The sequence below is a fragment of the Nothobranchius furzeri genome, chromosome 13 (assembly GCF_043380555.1).
Source record: "Nothobranchius furzeri strain GRZ-AD chromosome 13, NfurGRZ-RIMD1, whole genome shotgun sequence".
NCBI lineage: Eukaryota > Metazoa > Chordata > Actinopteri > Cyprinodontiformes > Nothobranchiidae > Nothobranchius > Nothobranchius furzeri.
Window position 1 is genome coordinate 39,858,896 of NC_091753.1, and position 18,623 is coordinate 39,877,518.

Below are 18,623 nucleotides of genomic sequence, written 5' to 3' on the forward strand. Positions count from 1 at the left end.
GTCAATTGTTTGAAATGGAGGTAGGTTGAAGTATGCACTTTTAAGACCCTACCCCCTTTGCATATTTTAATGTTTCAAAAGAAAAAAATAAATGAAATGCTAACTAAAATATGATCTAAAATGTGCAGGATACATAGCAGCCTGCAAGTCTGAAGTTGCAAGTGGGATATTCTGGCTGCAGGGGGTGATAGGGGCTGGGTGGCCTTTCATTAACTCTGTATAGGATCATTTTAGCACAAACTGGCTCAAGAAAATTATTTAAAAATATCAAAAGTTGCGAAGTATCACTTTAAATTATCCCCGATATTTGCATTCAGTTGTTGTGCAGCTGAGAATGCTGCAGTGCATGTGGTGAGCAATGAAAATAAGACACCATCGTATTTTGAACTCCAACTTTGAACTAGGGTGAGGTTAGGAGGTTTGATCAATTTGCCCATTTATGTCATGTTTTAAAATAAGCTTCGTGTCACTGCTGTTTTTAATATCTGGCATGATGCGGTGAGCTTAGTTTTTAAAGAGGCCGTACTCATTACAAAGAGTTTGAGAACCACTGGTTTAGAGCGTAATGAGGACACAGGGGAGCATCTTGGGGATGCAGAAAAAATCAGTTTGAGTATCCAAGGCATAGCGGTGTCACGATTGCCTTCACACACTTAAGGAGATTTTCTTAATTTAGAAACGTTCTGATTGGTCATGGAGCTCTTGAAGAGAATAGTGAGGTTATCATCCTGTAGGAAACAACGTTTTAGGGGATTTATCTTAAGGATTATTGTTCAGCAGAACAATGATGTTCAGTTCTTGCTCTCTTAATAGAACAGAAAAGGGTCAAAACACACTGAGCAGTTAATTTTTAAAGGCTTTATTGTAAAACAAAAAGAAACTGGAAGAAGGTTAATGGATTCATGTCACCATGCCATACACATTAACAACTGCCTCAAATAAAGTCAAACAAGATGACCAAGAGAACCCAAATTGCATAGAGTAAGGCACAAGGGGGACAAATGATTATTCCTGAATACAACGGCACTTTGAGCATGACACAGAGGACATTCACTAAGCAACCAAGAAAGATTTGAAGCTCTGCCAGAGCCCATTTTAACTCTGCACTTTTCATTTACATTAATTTGATCGGGTTCAATCCTCAGCTCTTTATCCGAATCAGCCTCTTGCGGTTCCAGGGGAAACCCAGTGAATACACAGCTCAACGCTGCTCCCGAATCCATGCATTTCATTTCAATTTAATAAGATGTCAGTGAGCTGAATTAGTGTGGCAAATGCAGGATAGTGGTGGGGAATGACTGATAATTATCTTTCCTTGTCGTCGAGCATAAAAAATGTGTTAAATGCATTTGGAAATTTTTATTTAAGGATTTTAAGTCTGTGAAATTTGGTTTAATCAGATCATTTAGCAGACATGGCTCTTTACCACAACAACTGTCCAAAATTATAGCTGCTCCTATATGTTCATGTTTTCATCTTCTATCTGTGAGAGCAGCACACACAGGAGGTACACAAGCAATATCATTTAATGAGAAGAAACAGTAAGTTTTGTCATTATAATCCACTTCATCTGATTCCGACCTCAATGTGTTGGTTGGCCTTCTTTCGCAGTAATACTCTTGTCAGATTTTACAGGCTTTGAAGCAATTATTTTCATTTTCAATAACCGATGATGCATAAATGGCAAGATCCCATTCTGCCCGGCTGTTGTCTTCCTGATTGTAGGCAAAATTAGTGCAGAACAAATCAAACAATGGAGAGTTTTTGTAACAGAATGAATGATTTTTATAATGCTGCTGGATAGTTAAAATGGAGCCAGCAATTGCCACTTCAAATGTATGCTTTGAATGCAGCTGTATAATAATAATATTTTACCCAAAAAGTACAAAAAGCTCAATAATCTTTGAAATCACACTTTAAACTTAACAAAATCCTCACACAAAATGAGAAGGATAATCTGTTTTTTGTTTCTTTCTTTTAAGCTTTTTTTTTAATCCACTCAAACACACTGGTCACAATAACAAAAGACACTTAATCATCCTTTTCAAGTAGCTTGACAATTTCCCATTTTTCACACTGCTGGGCCACATCTTGCGGTGTGGACCCAGAGGAGTCCTGCAAAGACCTCTGTGCTCCATTCATCAACAGAGCCTTCACGGTGGACACACAGCCATGCTGCGCAGCCAGGTGTAAGGGTGTGGCTTTTCCCGAATTTAATGCATTCACATCTGCTTTGTGTAAAATGAGATGCAGAACACACGGAAAGTTTAGGCTGTTGCACGCCACATGCAGTGGCGTCCACCCCTTTTTGTCCTCTTTGATGTTTGGGTCGGCTTTGGCTGACAGAAGCTTTGCCACGACTTCTGGATGACCTCGGTAGCAGGCGAGGTGCAGAGGAGTCCATCCATTCTGACCTTTCGAGTTCACGGTATCACCCCAACTCTCCAGCTGCACCACCACAGCTTCATGTCCTCTCAGAGCTGCCAGATGCATAGGAGTCCACTCCTGGAGAGTCTTAGACTCTGGGTTGGCTCCGTTTGATAAAAGCTGCCTACATATACCTGCATGACCTTTTAGGGCAGCCAGGTGAAGCGGTGTGCATCTCCTACTGTCTGGACTGTCCGTATTCACCCCACTCTTCAACAATTGTCTGACAATGCGATTGTGGCCTTGATCAGCCGATAGATGAAGAGCGGTGGATAGGGACTTGTCGGTGGCATTTGGATCTGCTCCGTGAGTGAGAAGGAGCTTGACAATATTAAGATGTCCATAGGAGGAAGCGAGATGAAGTGGAGTCCTTCCATGCTGTTCCACCTGGTCTACAGTTGTCCCCTCATGAAGCCGTGACAGCAGCAGACGCACCACGGTTTCATGGCCGTTCTGACTTGCCAGGTGGAGCGGCATCCATCCATCATTTTCCAGAACGTCTGCAACAGCTCCTTTGTCTAAAAGTAGACGTACAGTCCTGTCGTCACCGTTCTGCACCGCAAAGTGTAGAGGTGTCCACCCATCCTCATCGCCGTGTGTGACAGTCGCTCCATGTTCCAGCAACAAAGAGATGATGTCATGTGACCTGATTACAAGGAACATATTTTGACTAATAAAATACTTGAAATAACATCACTATGACAACAAACCTTTAAATTACAAATAACCTGTTTTTTTTCAAGAAGTGTCCACATAGCAGAAAAGTTCTTGTCAGCATTTTTAAGCTGAAACAGACTTCTAAATGACAATTCAACTGTCCAAATACACAAAGACTGATACCAGGGATACTAGGCAGTTTTGGCATGCTTTTAGCACCCCCTAGTGTTCCGTTAGAGAAAGCAAAAGTGAAACTTATCTCCTCGCTGTGTTCACATCTAAAATATGCTGGAAGCAGACTCCAGGGCCAGGTATGTCAGCTCTACTTTTACTAAGTCCAACAGGGACTGGATTGGCACTGTAATGGCATTTACACATTAGCGTTGGCACGGCCCCAAAAGGTATCAAACGGCTCCGAAATTTGGTTTCAAACACAGGTCCGATTAGCGTTTTTGGTGCCGAGGCGACTCTTTTTCTCAGACCTTCTAGGATTGGCACTGTAATGGCATTTACACATTAGCGTTGGCACGGCCCCAAAAGGTATCAAACGGCTCCGAAATTTGGTTTCAAACACAGGTCCGATTAGCGTTTTTGGTGCCGAGGCGACTCTTTTTCTCAGACCTTCTACCCAGCGGTAAGACTGGGACCGAGGCGACACTACGGACTGATTGGCCGGCTAAAATTACGCCTACCGCCTCCGATCTGTGAGAAGAATGGGGCAGCGGGGGGTTTTCCACATGCACGATTGATTTTCATGCGAGATGCTGTTGAGTAAACTTCTGTCTGTAGCACGGGCCTGCCGTTCCAGAGCTGCCAATCAGTGTGGGAACGGGAGAAGAGAATAGCTCTGTGTGTGTGTGTGTGTGTGTGTGTGTGTGTGTGTGTGTGTGTGTGTGTGTGTGTGTGTGTGTGTGTGTGTGCGTGTGTGTGTGTGTGTGGCTGGCACAAGATTATGAGAACACACACAGCAAATTAATAAAACGATGGGGTTCAGAGTCTCCAAAAGCAACACAGCGCATGTTCACCTTTACCTTATGGAGCGGGCTTTCCCGCGCATATCAAACTCCGCTCACAGGCTCGGGGATTTCCGCATTCCTGAGTAGTTCCTTGGGTTTTTATGTGAACACTACACCACCCGTTCGAGACGGAACTCACGCCATCCAGCCCGACCAAACCCAGACCGTGCCGACGCTAATGTTAAAGTTAAAGTCCCATTAGTTGTCACACACATTGATGTGTGTGCAAAATTTGTTTTACGCATTTGACCCATCCCCTGGTGGAGCGGTGAGCTGCAGACACAGCCATGCTTGAGAACCATTTGGCGGTTTAACCCTCCAATCCAACCCCTTATTGCTGAGTGTCAAGCAGAGAGGCATTGGGTCCCATTTTTTCAAAGTCTTTGGTATGACCCAACCAGGAATTGAACCCTGATCTCCCAGTCTTAGGGCGGACACTCTACCACTAGGTCACTGAGTTGGTGTAGGCACCATAAAGTTGCAAGTGTGATATCCTGGCCACAGAGGGCAGTGGGTGTCTGAGTGACATTTCATTTACCCTGTAAAGGGTCATTTTATCACGTACTGGCTCGAGAAAATAATTTAAAAATGTGAAAATATGTCACGGCATGCCTTAAATCACAAAAAGAAAGTTCTGTAAACATCTCCTTTAGATATAAAATATTTGCCTGAAATTGTTTAACTGTGTATTTCATTCTAAAAATTAAACTTCATGGGTGGTTCCCAACCTGAGGCTTGTGACCTCCCCATGGGAGGCCCCACAAGACTGCAGGGGGTCCCCATAATTTTGTTGTGAGGCTATCAAGTCCATCTTTTTAAAATATTACACCCAATAATATAATCAATGCTCTGTGTAAGAGTTATAACTCTGTATTTATACACAACGTTTGTAATAAATAACTTTTAATGTGTATTCGGGTAGGAGTTGGGGTTCGGGTGCCCTAGCTTGTCTTGGACACAGAAAAGGGGGTTCTTGTGAAAATAGATTGGGAACCACTGATGAATCATTAGAGATTCATTGTTAATTCAGGGTTTTTCCTGCATTCAAATTTGCGTGGCGGCTGCCTCCAGCTAATTTTGTGCCGCCCCAGCCTGATTTCACTCTGTCCCCAGCTATATGGATGTTATTTTAACTGCAGTTGCAGAGTTGCACCACTACATGGGCGCTGTATCAGCAGCGGTGCACCGAAAAGCACTAAAACTGCTGCAGAAAAAGATCAAAATTTGTTTTTCTAGCTGGTACATATCTATGGTTGGTGCTATTGACGTCCTGATTTTCCCCCAGGCTCTTCATATCAGAGCAGGGCTGTACAGTGCGACGAAAAAAACAGTCTGTGCATGTCTGTCTATTTTTAAACGTTGCACTGGTGCAACATCTTTGAATTACTGTTTTCCCCAGAACTTTATTGAACAAAAGTAAGTTACGTGCAAGAAAAATGATTTTTATTGGCGCACAGTGTGGACATCTGGATGCAGTGGAGGAAAGTAAAGGAACCAGCAAAGGCAGAACCGGTCCAAAGTTTGGGATCAAAAGCGCAACTACAAGCAGACTGGCTATACTAAAGCTAACGGGTAGCAGTCTTAAGATCAAGTGGCGCACAGAAAAATGTATGATGATCGTAAAGCTAAGAACGACTAAACTCTACAAGCAGATTAAAAGTCCCCACCATCCTGTTTTCAGATCCACATCTGAAAACCTCCTGGCTGTTCCTCGAACCAGACTGAAAACCAAAGGGGACAGGGCCTTTCAGACTATTGCACCCAGACTTTGGAACAGTCTACCTTCAAATCTCCATCTCTCTAACACTGTAGAGGTCTTTAAAAATCATCTAAAAACTCACCTTTTCATCCAGGTGTTCCCTCCCTAAATGTTTCAAAATGATGGCTTTGTTCGGGTTCACACCTTCACTTTGTTTATACTCATGATTTTATTTTCTACTTTGTCACTGCTATTGTTTTTCTGATGTTTTTATTGGTTAGAGGTATTTGCCCTGATCTTTATCATGTTGTACAGCGCTTTGTGGTTTATATCTGTGAAAGGCGCTATATAAATAAACTTTTACTTACTTACTTACTTACTTATCCTGCAGCGCTTCGGATCAGAACTGCTGCAGATACGAGTCACATTACACAAGAGTAAGGCAAGCCGTTGTAGTATATAATTGGCAAACGCTCTATCTTTGAACATAATTTGAACTGGATTATTGCCAACCCATACACAACAGACATGTTAACAGCAGAAATTAAATGTTATTACCATTTCCAATAAAAATGCATGTTAATGAAATGCTTTATATTTTACTGGACATATTTATGTGTTATTTTGACTAAGATGAGTGTTTTTAATACAAACCTAAAATGTTACTGAAATGTAGGTCAAGTATTAAAAATATTTTAACTATAAATATGAAATGGGAACAAATGAACTAAACACTAATCTAACGCATATTATTGAGCCTTTCATAATAAGAGTCTGTTATTTCAGCCTGATAATTTTGTTGTTTTTTTTTTCATATTTTTTACAGCAAACCAGTTTTGTTTCACTTGAAACGTTGACAAATGGAATATTCAATTAATCAACAGAAGCTTAGATTAGAACACTTAATGAAAAAATATTTGGCCTTTAAAAAAGTGAGGCAGTTCAATGCACAGAGTATGCATGTGCTGGCACATGGTCAGGATGGTACCACCTCTGCCTCAATTTGAGCCAGGAAAAACCCTGTAATTAAGATGAAATCAACCTTCCTATTAATCGTTGAAGTCCAATTTGGCTGTTTTAAACTATGGGCAGACTTTGGTTGGTTGTTCCATGGTCCCAATTGGAGTCAAATAAGGACTTTGATTCCAATCAACATCAAATCTCTGGGATTGTGCAACCAGTGATACGTCACATGGTCAATGAAACCACAGTAGATCAGCAAAGCTTTGAAATTTTTGCAAGTGGGATTGTTTTGTTGTTGTTTTTTTTTCCTGACAGATCAATCCAAACAAAGTAGGTTCAGAAAACAACAAAACAACACAAGTTAGAGAAATAAATCAAGAAAAAGCATGTGGAAGGGAAGATATGGCTTGACTATTTCTCACACTGACTACACAAAGTTTGGGTAAATATAAAATGCATGAGCTCGTAAACAGAAATGATGCAGGTATTATTGTTATCGGGGTCCCTGCATGAAAATATAATGTAGATTTGTGAGTAGTTCGTCACTGCACTTCATAAAATGTCAACAAATTCAAGCTCCAACTACAAAAAGTTGTGCCTCTGTTACCCCAAAACAAATTGTAACCATATTTTCATACAGACCTTTGCAGAACAGCAATTATAAGTGGAGTGTAACCTCTGGCAGTCGTACAGTTGACCTCAGCGCCCAGACTCAGGGCATGCTTGACACTTTCTAAATCCCCGCTGGCCACCGTGAAGTGAAGGAGACTCTTTTGGCCTGAAAACTGTGCACATACATGCTCTTTCTTCACAGACTGCCTGAAACCACTGAAGTCCTTTTTGGAAAGCAAAAACAGAATGCCGTCCTGGCCATCGCCTTTGATATGAAAAGAAAAGACAGAAATGCTGATCAGAGTTTGCTGATTCTACTGTTACTGGATAAAGCTGTGTGTCCGTACATAGAGGAGGACAATCTATGGGCATTGTAGCTCAGTCAGTATCAGATAAAGGTGTAAATATGTATTTGTGTTTGAGCAAGCTGATAAAACACCTTCTATTCCCTGCTCTAATAATTGAATTTTGAAGATGGAGCATATCTTGTCACCATGTAAGCTCAGGAAGTCTTTATGAACCTGCAGCAGATTGTGATGATTTATTTTAAGACAGAGCAGCGTTTTGCCTGAGATGCTGTTATTGATGCTACTAATTTTCCAGTTCCACCTTAATCTTGCAATTACTTTTTTTTTATTTCTAAGCCTAAACACATGACAAGTGTGAAGCTCTAATAATAAAGCAAGAAGAAACAATCATGTTCAAACACTTATTTGTTTTTGTCAGAATTCTATTTTTAGGTTTTTTACAAACTAAATCTTAACAAATGCTTTGAGTTAAAACATAATTTATGGCATTAAATAACCCTAATTTATCAAAAGGTAAATGGTCTGTATTTGTATAACATCTTCTTGGGGTTCTACAACCCCCCCAAGGTGCTTCACAACACAATCAGACATCCACCCATTCACACAAACACTTTCACAAGCTGGTGATGATGAGCTACGATGTAGCCACAGCTGCCCTGGGGCACACTGACAGAAGTGAGACTGCTGTAAACTAGCACCACCGGTCGTTCTTTCTTTAAAGAAACACCCTACCATCTTTACTCAGATGACATCCAACTGTACATCTCCTTTAAGTCCCATGAGATGTCTAAGCTGCAGCTGTTACACACCTGCTTAGACTCTATCAAAACCTGGATGGCTGGGAGCTTTCTACAGCTGAATGAAGATAAGACTGAGATCCTCATCTGTGCCCCCGACAAGCTGGTTCCCAAAGTCAGAGACTCTCTTGATCAGCTTGCTTCTCACACCAAACCATCTGTCAGGAATTTTGTTGTGACCTTTGACCCAGCTCTCACCCTGGATTCTCATGTCAGTTCTCTTGTTCGCTCTTCCTTTTTCCATCTCAGGAACATTGCTAAGCAGAGTCCCATTCTGTCTCGCTCTGAACTTGAGACAGTTATCCACATCTTCATCTCCTCACGCTTAGACTACTGCAACTGTCTAAGCAGAATCTCCCTGAACCATCTACAGGTGGTTCAGAATGCCTGTGCTCGGCTTCTGATCAAGTCCTCCAAACACACCCACATCACCCCGCTTCTCCTCCAGCTTCATTGGCTGCCAGTCAATCTCAAGGTTCATTTCAAGATCCTGGTTCTGGTCTATAGGGCCTTACATGGACAAGCACCATCAAACATTGGTGATCTTCTCAGTACCTACACCCCCAGCAGGTCCCTGAGGTCCAGTGCCTACTGGTTATGCAGCGCACCAGGCTAAAGACCAAAGGTGACAGATCATTTGCTGCTGTAGCCCCCAGACTCTGGAACTCTCTCCCCCTGAGCCTGAGGTCAGTGGGCTCAGTGGTCTCCTTTAAAAGCAGCTGAAAACTCACTTGTTCAAGCTGGACTTTTTGCGGACCTTCGTCATCACCCTTTCCTTATTCTACTCTTATTCCGTCTTTCCTGGGAGCCACTGATTTCCCTTTTTCCTATTCATCTTCTCTCCTTTTCCTTACATTTTTTAATTCACAAGTTTTATATTTTCTCATTTTAAACATATTTTTAATCATCTTTTGAAATCTTTTAATAATGTTTTTGTTTTTGTGAAGTTTCCTGGATTTTTATCTTGAGAGGTGCTATATAAAAGATTGTTTTCTTCTTCTTTCTTTTTCTTTCTTTCTTTCTTTCTTTCTTTCTTTCTTTCTTTCTTTCTTTCTTTCTTACCATCAGCAGGCAATGTCGGTTAAGTGTCTCGCCCAAGGATGCAACACCCACATTCTCTGGTGGGAGCTGAGCTCATGCCTGCAACCTTATGATTACTGGACAACCCGCTCTACCTCCTGAGCTACTGCTGCCTCTAAGTCTCATTAAGGGACAGGTATGAAACATTTCCCATAATAATGTGGTTTGTTGTTTTCATTTCATAAAAATATAAATTATTGAACAAATTCAAAAGATTCAAAATAATTAAAATAGTTTTGTTTTCATTTAAAGGACAAATTGAACTTTTGTGGCCCGTGAGAATAGATCATCATGTTATGTGTTTGTTTTTCATCAAACATGTTTGCGATTCCTTTCCTTCGTGTCCACATTTGTATTCTGAGTCCATGTCTGCTACGTTTTAAGACAAGAACAGAGTCTTCTTCCTGTGCTTACCTGAAGGAGTGTCCGACGCCTCGGGTAATGTGACCTAAGAAGATGACAGAGAGGAAAACCCATTTTTATCTGTCTATGAACAAGCACATACATACAAGAGCTGTTTAACCCTCTGGAGGCAGGTGTTGCAGATTTGCAACGTTAAAACCTACCTACCTGGTTACTCCGCATACGTATTTCATGAGCATTTTTTTTACTCAGAAGTACCCCTTAAGGACCTAGTTATTCGTCCTTTCATCAAAACTTATTTAGAGCCTGAGAGGGTTAAATGAAAAGTATCCAACCTGGAAAGTGAAAGTTCAGATCTTATGAAGTATCTGTGGAAGGGTCATAAACTGTTACGATCTTACTTGTAGCTCCCTGAATTACCTAAGTATGGAGAAATCTGCTCTGGCCAGATTGACCAACTACCAATATACCACCAGGGACGGTTATTGTGGCATATTTTGCTTTGAAATAGCTAACAACGTTTTATAATTTCCACTGGCATGTACGTTTTTTTGCAGCAGAACTGTAACATGTCTGGTCATAATTTGAAACTTCCAACGGAAAATTATGTGACTGAACTCAGCTGGTAGACACCCCATCATGTTATAAATCAGAAATGGGATTTTTTTGAAGACTGTAGTTTACATCAGGTTCTTTTTGCTTTCCTGTGAAGTTTTCTGTTTTCCTGGCAGGCTAACCCTAACCAAACAGAGGGTGAGAACAAAATAAAGTATAAAGGGAATAAAAGCCAAATGCTTGAGGCAAAGTAAAGAGTAAAAACAATACTCTCACACATGAGTCATTTTTTTGGTCTCATGTAAACCTGCAGCTGCTCCACCCTTATAGAGTGATTCTGCTTTATATGCATGCAGTTTGATAGGATGCTCAGTCATGCATGCTGGGAGTCTTTTGCATAGAACAAAATCTACAACTGGTGTGTTGAATCTTAAGATGATTAAGGCCACAGCTTTGTAGAGTTTTACATTTTCCTCGCAGTCAAGTGGCCTTTAAAGTCAGATTGTTACAATCCATATTTAAAGCAGGATCCAAACACAGGATTAAAGAAGTAGAGACTGAAACTTTTATAAACAAAAAGAGAAGGTGAATAGGGGTGGGAGTCTTGTAGAAGTCTGGTAATTGGTATTTTGTGTCAGGTGAGTGGAGAAAGAAGAAAGCCAAACTAGTAGAGGAAAACCAGAGGAGACCCTGAAACACACGAACCAGAGACCATGACACCCACTAGACATGATGCAGCACTATTAAATAAGACAACACATTCTCACACCCAAGGCATCAAAATATGACGCGTGTGACCAAGGGTCAACATATGACGATTCGGGACGGCCCATCGCGTCAGGAGACGACGATCAGGGACAAGCTGGGTCACGTGGCTCTGCTGGCATCACTGCTTGACGCGCGCGGTCACACGGACATTATTCGACTATTTAACCTTCCCCTCACCCCAATCCCAACCTTAAGGTCCATAAATTGTGGCCTTAAGGTTAGGATTGGGGTGAGGGGAAGGTTAAGTAGTTCACAAGTAGTTCTAATGTCCGTCTCACCACCGGCGTCGGATACCGACGCTCTGGGACGCTGCGTCAGCAGTTTGTCCCTGATCGTCATTTCCTGACGTGCTGGGTAGTTCAGAATCATCATATATTGAGGCTTGGTCACACGCGTCATATTTTGACGCCTTGGGTGTGAGAATGTGTTGAATAAGAGCATTAAGCAGAACTCACTTCATGTGCAGGGGAGACCAGCCATGGGTATTTTGTTTTTTGTCCAGTTGTGCCATTTTTTTGACAATGGATTGACCCGGTGAGCATCCACGTTTCATTCAGAGATTCTGTTTTTTTCAAAATGTCTGGAGACAAAACAGGAGGAAAACTTAAATTAAAGATGAACTGTTAGACAAGTGGGATTAGTTCTTATTTTTACCAATATAGTCATCTCAAATTGACTTCCCAAACTGACAAACAAGTGGCAAGTTGACCCGAATGAGCAGTGTAATGATTAAAAACTATGCATTACCACGCTGGTTACCAGTAAACTACAGAATCAATTTCAAAGTGCTTCTACTAGTTTATAAATCACTGAATGGCATGGGGCCAGATACATTTTGAATCTCCACTTTGTGTATACACCCAGCAGGACTCCGAGATCCTTAGGAAACAGTCAGCTGGAAGAAACTCTGGGTCAGAACCAATCAGGATGAAGCAGCTTTTAGCCACTACACTTCACACAGGTGGAATCGGTTCCATCATGACCTCAAATGTTACTGAACTCTAGTAACTTTTAAATCAAAGTTGAAAACTTTCATGTTTTAATCAGCCTTTGAATGACTGTCTCTTATGCCAGACGTTCTGCACTATAACTGCTCATTCTTTACCTTTGTCTTTTTCTTTTTAATTTTAAATCAGATTTTGATTTGTGTGTACTTTAACTGTGCTGCAATGTTGATTGTTCTTGCTATTCTTGCTAATGGAAAGCACATTGCCTCCGTGTATGAAATGTGCTATACAAATAAAGCTGCCTTGCATTAAAAGACTCCGAGGTACTAGAGACGTTCAAACATTTTAACAAGCTTCTTTAACTGAGTAAAATATTCTGTCATTTGTATTCTCCTTGATTTTGATCTTTTAATTTCTGCACCTGAAAATTCTGGTCTCTTTGTGGGATCCTTTTCCCAGCATTCCTTCATGATGCTGATCATCTGGTCACTCCCTTGAGGTCTCTGATCTGGAATAATGTCTAAGCTGGGTCTCTTCCCTTTTGAGACCTGCAGGATCAACGTTGTCACGCGGTCCCCTACAGCACAAAAAATATTTCAATTTCTTTGCAATAATGTGCTGCAGTTATGTATTTTATTTTTTAATTTTTGTATACCTTCAATTCACAATAAATGAAAATGTGCACAAATGTATCCTGTTTGCAAATATAAATAAAACAAACAACACGTGCCAACCAAGTCAATAACCTTGTAAATATATTTATGTTGCTAACAAAACAACACATGCTAACTTTAAGCCCTGAAAATAAAGAGAACTTTAATGAATAAACAGTTAAGATTACACAAATTTCACTGAATTTGTCTTCCACCTACTGACTGGCAATCATATTTAAACGTTATTTTCTTCAATATGGTGTTTTACAACCTGGAGCATCATACTAAAGCAACTTGCTAACTCAACTCAATCTTCATTTGTAAAGCGTCTTTCAGGCACAGGTGTGCAAAGCACTGTACAGACATATATCAGTGATTAATAAGACAAGGATTAAACAGAATGAAAATTAGGTTAAAGATTATAAACAGGAATAAAAACAATAAAAACAGCATACAAATCACAATTAAAAAGAAACACAAGCAGACTAGCGGCCTCGTGTAAAGGCCAGATCTAATGAAAAAGTCTTTAAGGTTGGTTTATGCTTGACGCGTCCGCGAGGTCCGCACGGCTCCGCGTGGAAAAGTTGTGTCATTTTAACAACCACGCCCCTCCACCGCGTCTCCGCACGGCCCAAAATTTCCGCAACGCGCACCTAGGAAATTTTCTAACCACGCGGATGGTCAGACGCGGAAAAGCATGGCGGACCGGCAAGAACTAGTATGGCAGAGGTTAGTAAATACAGACATTTGTATGATTCAGCTCTCAAAGATCACCGTGATCAACATGTTGTTAATAATTCTTGAAGAGAAATAGCTTGCACTGTCGAAAAGATGAGGACGCTGTTAAAAAATGCTGGGATGCCATGTTGTAAACAGTAGTTTCTACTTCTACTGTGATGTAGTGTTGGGTGCGTGCCATGTAGAGCTCCATGCTGCCCCGTTCAGTTTGGGAGAATATTGGCCCACCGCAGAGACAAGCCGCATGAACCATTAACGCTGCGAGTTGTGAAGCGCGTTCCAGCCGCGAGCCGCATCACCAAGCGGAAAGTGAATGCGTCAAGCATAAACCAAGCTTCAGCCTGATCTTATAAACTGTCACTGATGGTGAAGCACACACATCAAAGGGTAACTCATTCCAGAGTTTTGGGCCCGCCACAGAGAACGTCCTGTCTCCTCTCGTCTTTAAATGAGACTTAGGGACTGTGAGTAGCAGATTGTTGCCAGGGCGGAGTGCCCGTGCTAAAGATAAAAATAAGAGATATTTATTTGAACTAAACTAAACTCAGGTTTTTATTTTATTTTATTTCATTTTTTTTAGTGATTCCAGCAGAAAAACTCAAGAAGGCTTCTGGATTAGAGGCAAATTACCATCAAGAAACACAGGAAGTCCAGTTGTCTTTTCTGACTTTTGTACTCTGAGGATTTCCATGTCTGGGTGAATTATTTACACCAACATTTGGTGTACTGGTGAGCTCTCTTTGATGCAAATGTTGATGGTTAAGTGAAAAGTGACCAAACAAAATCACTAATTAGTAAAATTTTCATAAAACATAACATTTTAGGACTTTTCTTGATAACTTTTTTAGGGTTCTACGACCGCCAAAGCACTTCACAGTTCAATCAGACATCCACCCATTCACATGCTGGTGATGATGAGCTACAAAAGCCGCAGCTGCCCTGGGGCGCGCTGACGGAGGCAAGGCTGCCGAGCACTGGCACCGCCGATCCCTCCAACACCCACCAGCAGGCAAAAGTGTCTTGCTCAAGGACACAACTCTGGTGGGAGCCGAGATCGAACCTATAACCCTCCGATTACTGGACAACCCGCTTTACCTCCTCAGCTACTGCTGGAGGACTCAGAGAAGCATGGAAGTGAGGCGGTTTGGCAAGACCAAACATGGAAAACTTGTGAGATCATATCGATCCTTACTGATTAAAATTTAATACCATATTTTAAAAGCGAATGTGTTTTTGACTTATTTTCTGCACTTATTTTAGCATTTTGTTTATTTTGTGTGCAGCGTTAAAACATTTATGGGAAAAAGTCTTCAAAAGGGCATGGCGCTTTACGGTTTAATGGATTATGTTAAATGCCACATGACTCCTTGCCATTTAATTCGAAGCCATGATGTATTTCAAATGAATTAATTCTTACCTGCGTACGGTTTCTGCTGCGTCAGTATCTCCCACATCACAACTCCAAAGCTGCAGATCAAAGCAGGAAGATGCTCTCAAGACATAATATTCTGTTTTTTGCTCATTGTGCATTCAGTGAACTTTTGAAGCTTCCACTCTCTGACACAGCAAGAAAAAAAGTTTCTTATTTTTCTTACTGTCATCAAATAGATTATTGATGATCCAAAAGGGCAAGAGTGTGTCAGATCAGAGGAAGTTTACATTGGTCCTGTATCTTCTGTAGCATTGCAAACATACAGAAGAGAGGAAGATTATGCTGTGTGATTTGGGGGTTGTGCACTGAATCGTGAAATGAAATGCAACAATTCGGTTTGTGTACTTTCAAAAAATGCCCTCAGCAAGTCACCTGTAAACATCAAAGGTAGTTCCTGGTGGATCGGGGCACTGAGTGAAGGTCTCAGGAGGAATGTAGCTTATGTTACCTCTGGCCAGCAGACGCTCCATGAACACCGCCTTACTCATGCCCTCCTCCCACTGTATTATATTGAAATCTGAAATCTGTGGAGAAAAAAAAACAAAGAGAATGCTGCCATTCAATTTTCTGAGGATTTCAGGCAATATTAAAAGATCACTGTAAGCTGGCAAAGTTTCACTGACCTTCACATGAAGATGATCGTCTAGCAGGATATTAGATGTTTTGAGGTTAAGATGGAGCATTGGGGGTTTCATGCTGTGGAGGAAATCCATGCCCATAGAAACCTCGTGAATCATCTGGAATTTCTTTGTCCACATTAAAGTGTGACTGGAGAGGAGATTGTTCAGGGATCCTTCGCTCATAAATTCCACCACGACAGCAGTTGCTTCGCTACAGAGTCCATAGATGGATATGACGTTCTTGAACTTTAGTCTGGCCGCGTTGGACACCTCTTTGGATATGTTGCTGTGTTAGAGAATAACAAGGTGAAGGTGCGTTCCTTGAAATATGGACTAAACAAAACTTTTCATTGATTTAAAACAATTTTTGCAAAAAGAAATAACAAGTTAGTCACAATTTATAATCAACCTGAGAGACATTTACACATACAAAACCCTACCTGTAAAAGTTGTTGGCACGCAAGGTTGTGTCGAAGGTTTTCAGAGCACATTTTTCCTGCCCCAACTTGAGTTTGACTTGGTACACCTGACCAAATTTGCCTTCTGACAACTTTATCCAATCAGCCTCAAAGTCGTCCTTCCGGAAGTCCCTGAACTGTCCGGGAGATTCATCTCGGCAGTCCATGAGTACAAGGATTCTTTCAAACAAATCGTGACGCCAGCCTCACTCTGTAATCCCACACGTAAACAAGGTTTAACCTACACATCAATATCAGTCAGCAGCACTTTAGAAACCAGCATGTCCTGCAGAGAAAGAGAAAGTCCAGAACATTAACAAATATTATGTAAACGGAGGCTGGTTGGGAAATCAAACTACACACCTGTATGTTCCTAATCTCTGGGAGGAGCTGAGCAATGCTATGTTGCACAACTGGTTTTCAGTTGCTAAGACTGCCTTTTACACTGTGTGAGACTGCATTAATATCTAACAACTACGCCTGTCCTCTGCTGTGCCACAATGATGAGAAACTCCTGTGAAGCTGTAGCAAAAACTGTGTTTTAGTCATCGTGTGTTTACAGAAGCAAACTGTTTAATGAACCATCGACTTCTGTTAAAACTGAGATTGATTAGAATTTTGACCCCAGTTCCAGTGTAATGGCTGAGCGATCTGTATCAGAAGTTGAATAAACAACCACTTTGAGTGTGTTTTGTGTGGGAAGCAAGCTGCTCCAACACATCTGGTCAAAATAACACATGCATAACTTGTTTTAGGAGCTGTAATGAAACTTGAACTCTACAGAAGTTAGTGAGGATAGTACACAATCTAAAACAAGTGACTTATCAATAAAATCTGTTTCTGCCTACTTTATCAGACTCTTAAGTAAAGACACTATTTGTCTCGTCTGACTTGTCCAACAAGACTTTGTCTCCTAACCTGTCAAAACTGTTCGTGAATTTTTCGCACAGCTTTGTGTTTCTGAGTTATTTGTATTCTCTCCACGAGTTGGATTTTAACCTCACTGCCAACCGGTTTCTTTCTGATTAGAGGGGCAATGAAAGCTTTCCAAACTGTAGTGCAAACACATTAGAGGTCCATCGTCTTTGCCTCACAATGTCAAGGAAAGGGTATGAGGCTGTTGTTTTTCCTGCAGTTACTGTGCAAAATGTTCATATTTAAGTTATGAAAAGGGGCAATAATGTCTATTTTCACAACATCTTAATGTAATTTTCAAATGTAACATTTACTTTCTGCTTTTGAGAATGTGAAATGTACTAAACAATGGTTGCAGTCACTCTTTTTATTTAGATTAAATAAGAATTGAAAACTAACAACCTATTTTTATATTTATTTTCTAGACTCTTTTTTTCCAAAGCAACACACGCAATTTTGAGTTAATGATGAAGACAATTGACTTGATTTAGCAAATTCTGGAAATAAACAAAAAGACTCTCTGAGTTGGGTCAATTGTCTGAGATGATAATTAATAAAAAAAAAATAAAACTTATATTTGTCTCTACTTCACACTGGAAGCATTAGTGACGCAAAAAGGCAAAGCAACGTTGCTGCTACAAATGGAATCCATTATAGTCTATGGGTGTGATTCAAACCAGCCGCAACGCGTTGCAGAAGCATCACGCTGCACCACTGAAAGTGGGCTTGGATTCTATTTTTGCTGCAAGCCACTTCTGGGATTTGTCTAATTCCGTAGTTAGCATAGTGCTAGACAGGAAATCACCACACTTTCAATGTAAAACCTATGATAATTTTGAAAATAAAAGACTATTGCAGTCAATTTCGTATCTATGTAAATCACGTCAATACATGTGACCTAAGGGCTTATTTCCTCCCAGCATCGTTCCAGAAGTGCAACGGTGTGTTTTTCATGGCTTTAATCCTGGCAGTGGAGAGACACAACATCATATATGACATAAAACAGCGATATCAAGAGTGATTTCCTTCTTTCTGGTTTAATGGTAGATGACATAAATGAACAGTGGCATTTGAAGTCTTGAGGGATTTTGTAATCTCGCGAGTCCAGCGAGGAGCACGGTGGAGAGGCCGTTCCGCGGCTGAGACTCGGTCCGTGCTGGCATGCAGTGAAGCTTGCAAGTAAACCGCTCCACGCTGCTGGTGCTCCCAGTGTTGCTCAAAATGTAATTTAAAGGTAGGAGAAATAGAAATTCTACAGTAAAATTATCACAGAACAGTCTAATGTCTCAGTCATGTTGGAAAGTAGGTTACATTGAAACAGATTTCCTTCTATGGAGTTGTCAGGACCAAGGCCATTTCTCAATACTCAAGGACACTAGTGCATTCTTGTGTACTAGACAAGTATGTTCTTGGCATGGACATTAGAAAGTCTGTTTTACTGTGGACGGGAGGACGGTATTTGGAACAGAACCGTACTCAGTTGTGTCCTGGCAACAAGCGCTGCTTATTGCTATGGTTAAAAAACAACCTGACATACAAATAAGTCTAGTGTGTTCCTTAGAAAACAAAATAACAACAAAAATGATGATCTGTGTTATATTTGGCCCACTTTGAT

General features: G+C 40.9%; 1 protein-coding gene across 1 annotated transcript; it reads right to left on the reverse strand.

Moving 5' to 3' along the window:
* Window positions 1-469: 469 nt before the first annotated feature.
* On the reverse strand, window positions 470-16,543 carry ankk1 (ankyrin repeat and kinase domain containing 1). Its single transcript, XM_015970448.3, has 9 exons — window positions 16,076-16,543; window positions 15,639-15,921; window positions 15,388-15,539; window positions 15,001-15,050; window positions 12,614-12,769; window positions 11,701-11,825; window positions 9,974-10,007; window positions 7,405-7,639; window positions 470-3,073 (listed from the first exon to the last, which is right to left on the reverse strand). The coding sequence occupies exons 1-9, from the start codon at window positions 16,258-16,260 to the stop codon at window positions 2,032-2,034; spliced, it is 2,262 nt and encodes a 753-aa protein (XP_015825934.1). The 5' UTR covers window positions 16,261-16,543; the 3' UTR covers window positions 470-2,031.
* Between the last annotated feature and the right edge of the window lie 2,080 nt (window positions 16,544-18,623).

Excerpts from the sequence above, each read along its gene's own strand:
- ankk1 (XM_015970448.3), bottom strand. The coding sequence starts at position 16,260 with ATGGACTGCCGAGATGAATCTCCCGGACAGTTCAGGGACTTCCGGAAG. Across the intron at positions 10,008-11,700 it reads TGGTCTCCCCTGCACATGAA|GTCACATTACCCGAGGCGTC; the intron begins GTGAGTTCTGCT and ends TCATCTTCTTAG. Across the intron at positions 7,640-9,973 it reads GGCGTCGGACACTCCTTCAG|GCGATGGCCAGGACGGCATT; the intron begins GTAAGCACAGGA and ends TTCATATCAAAG.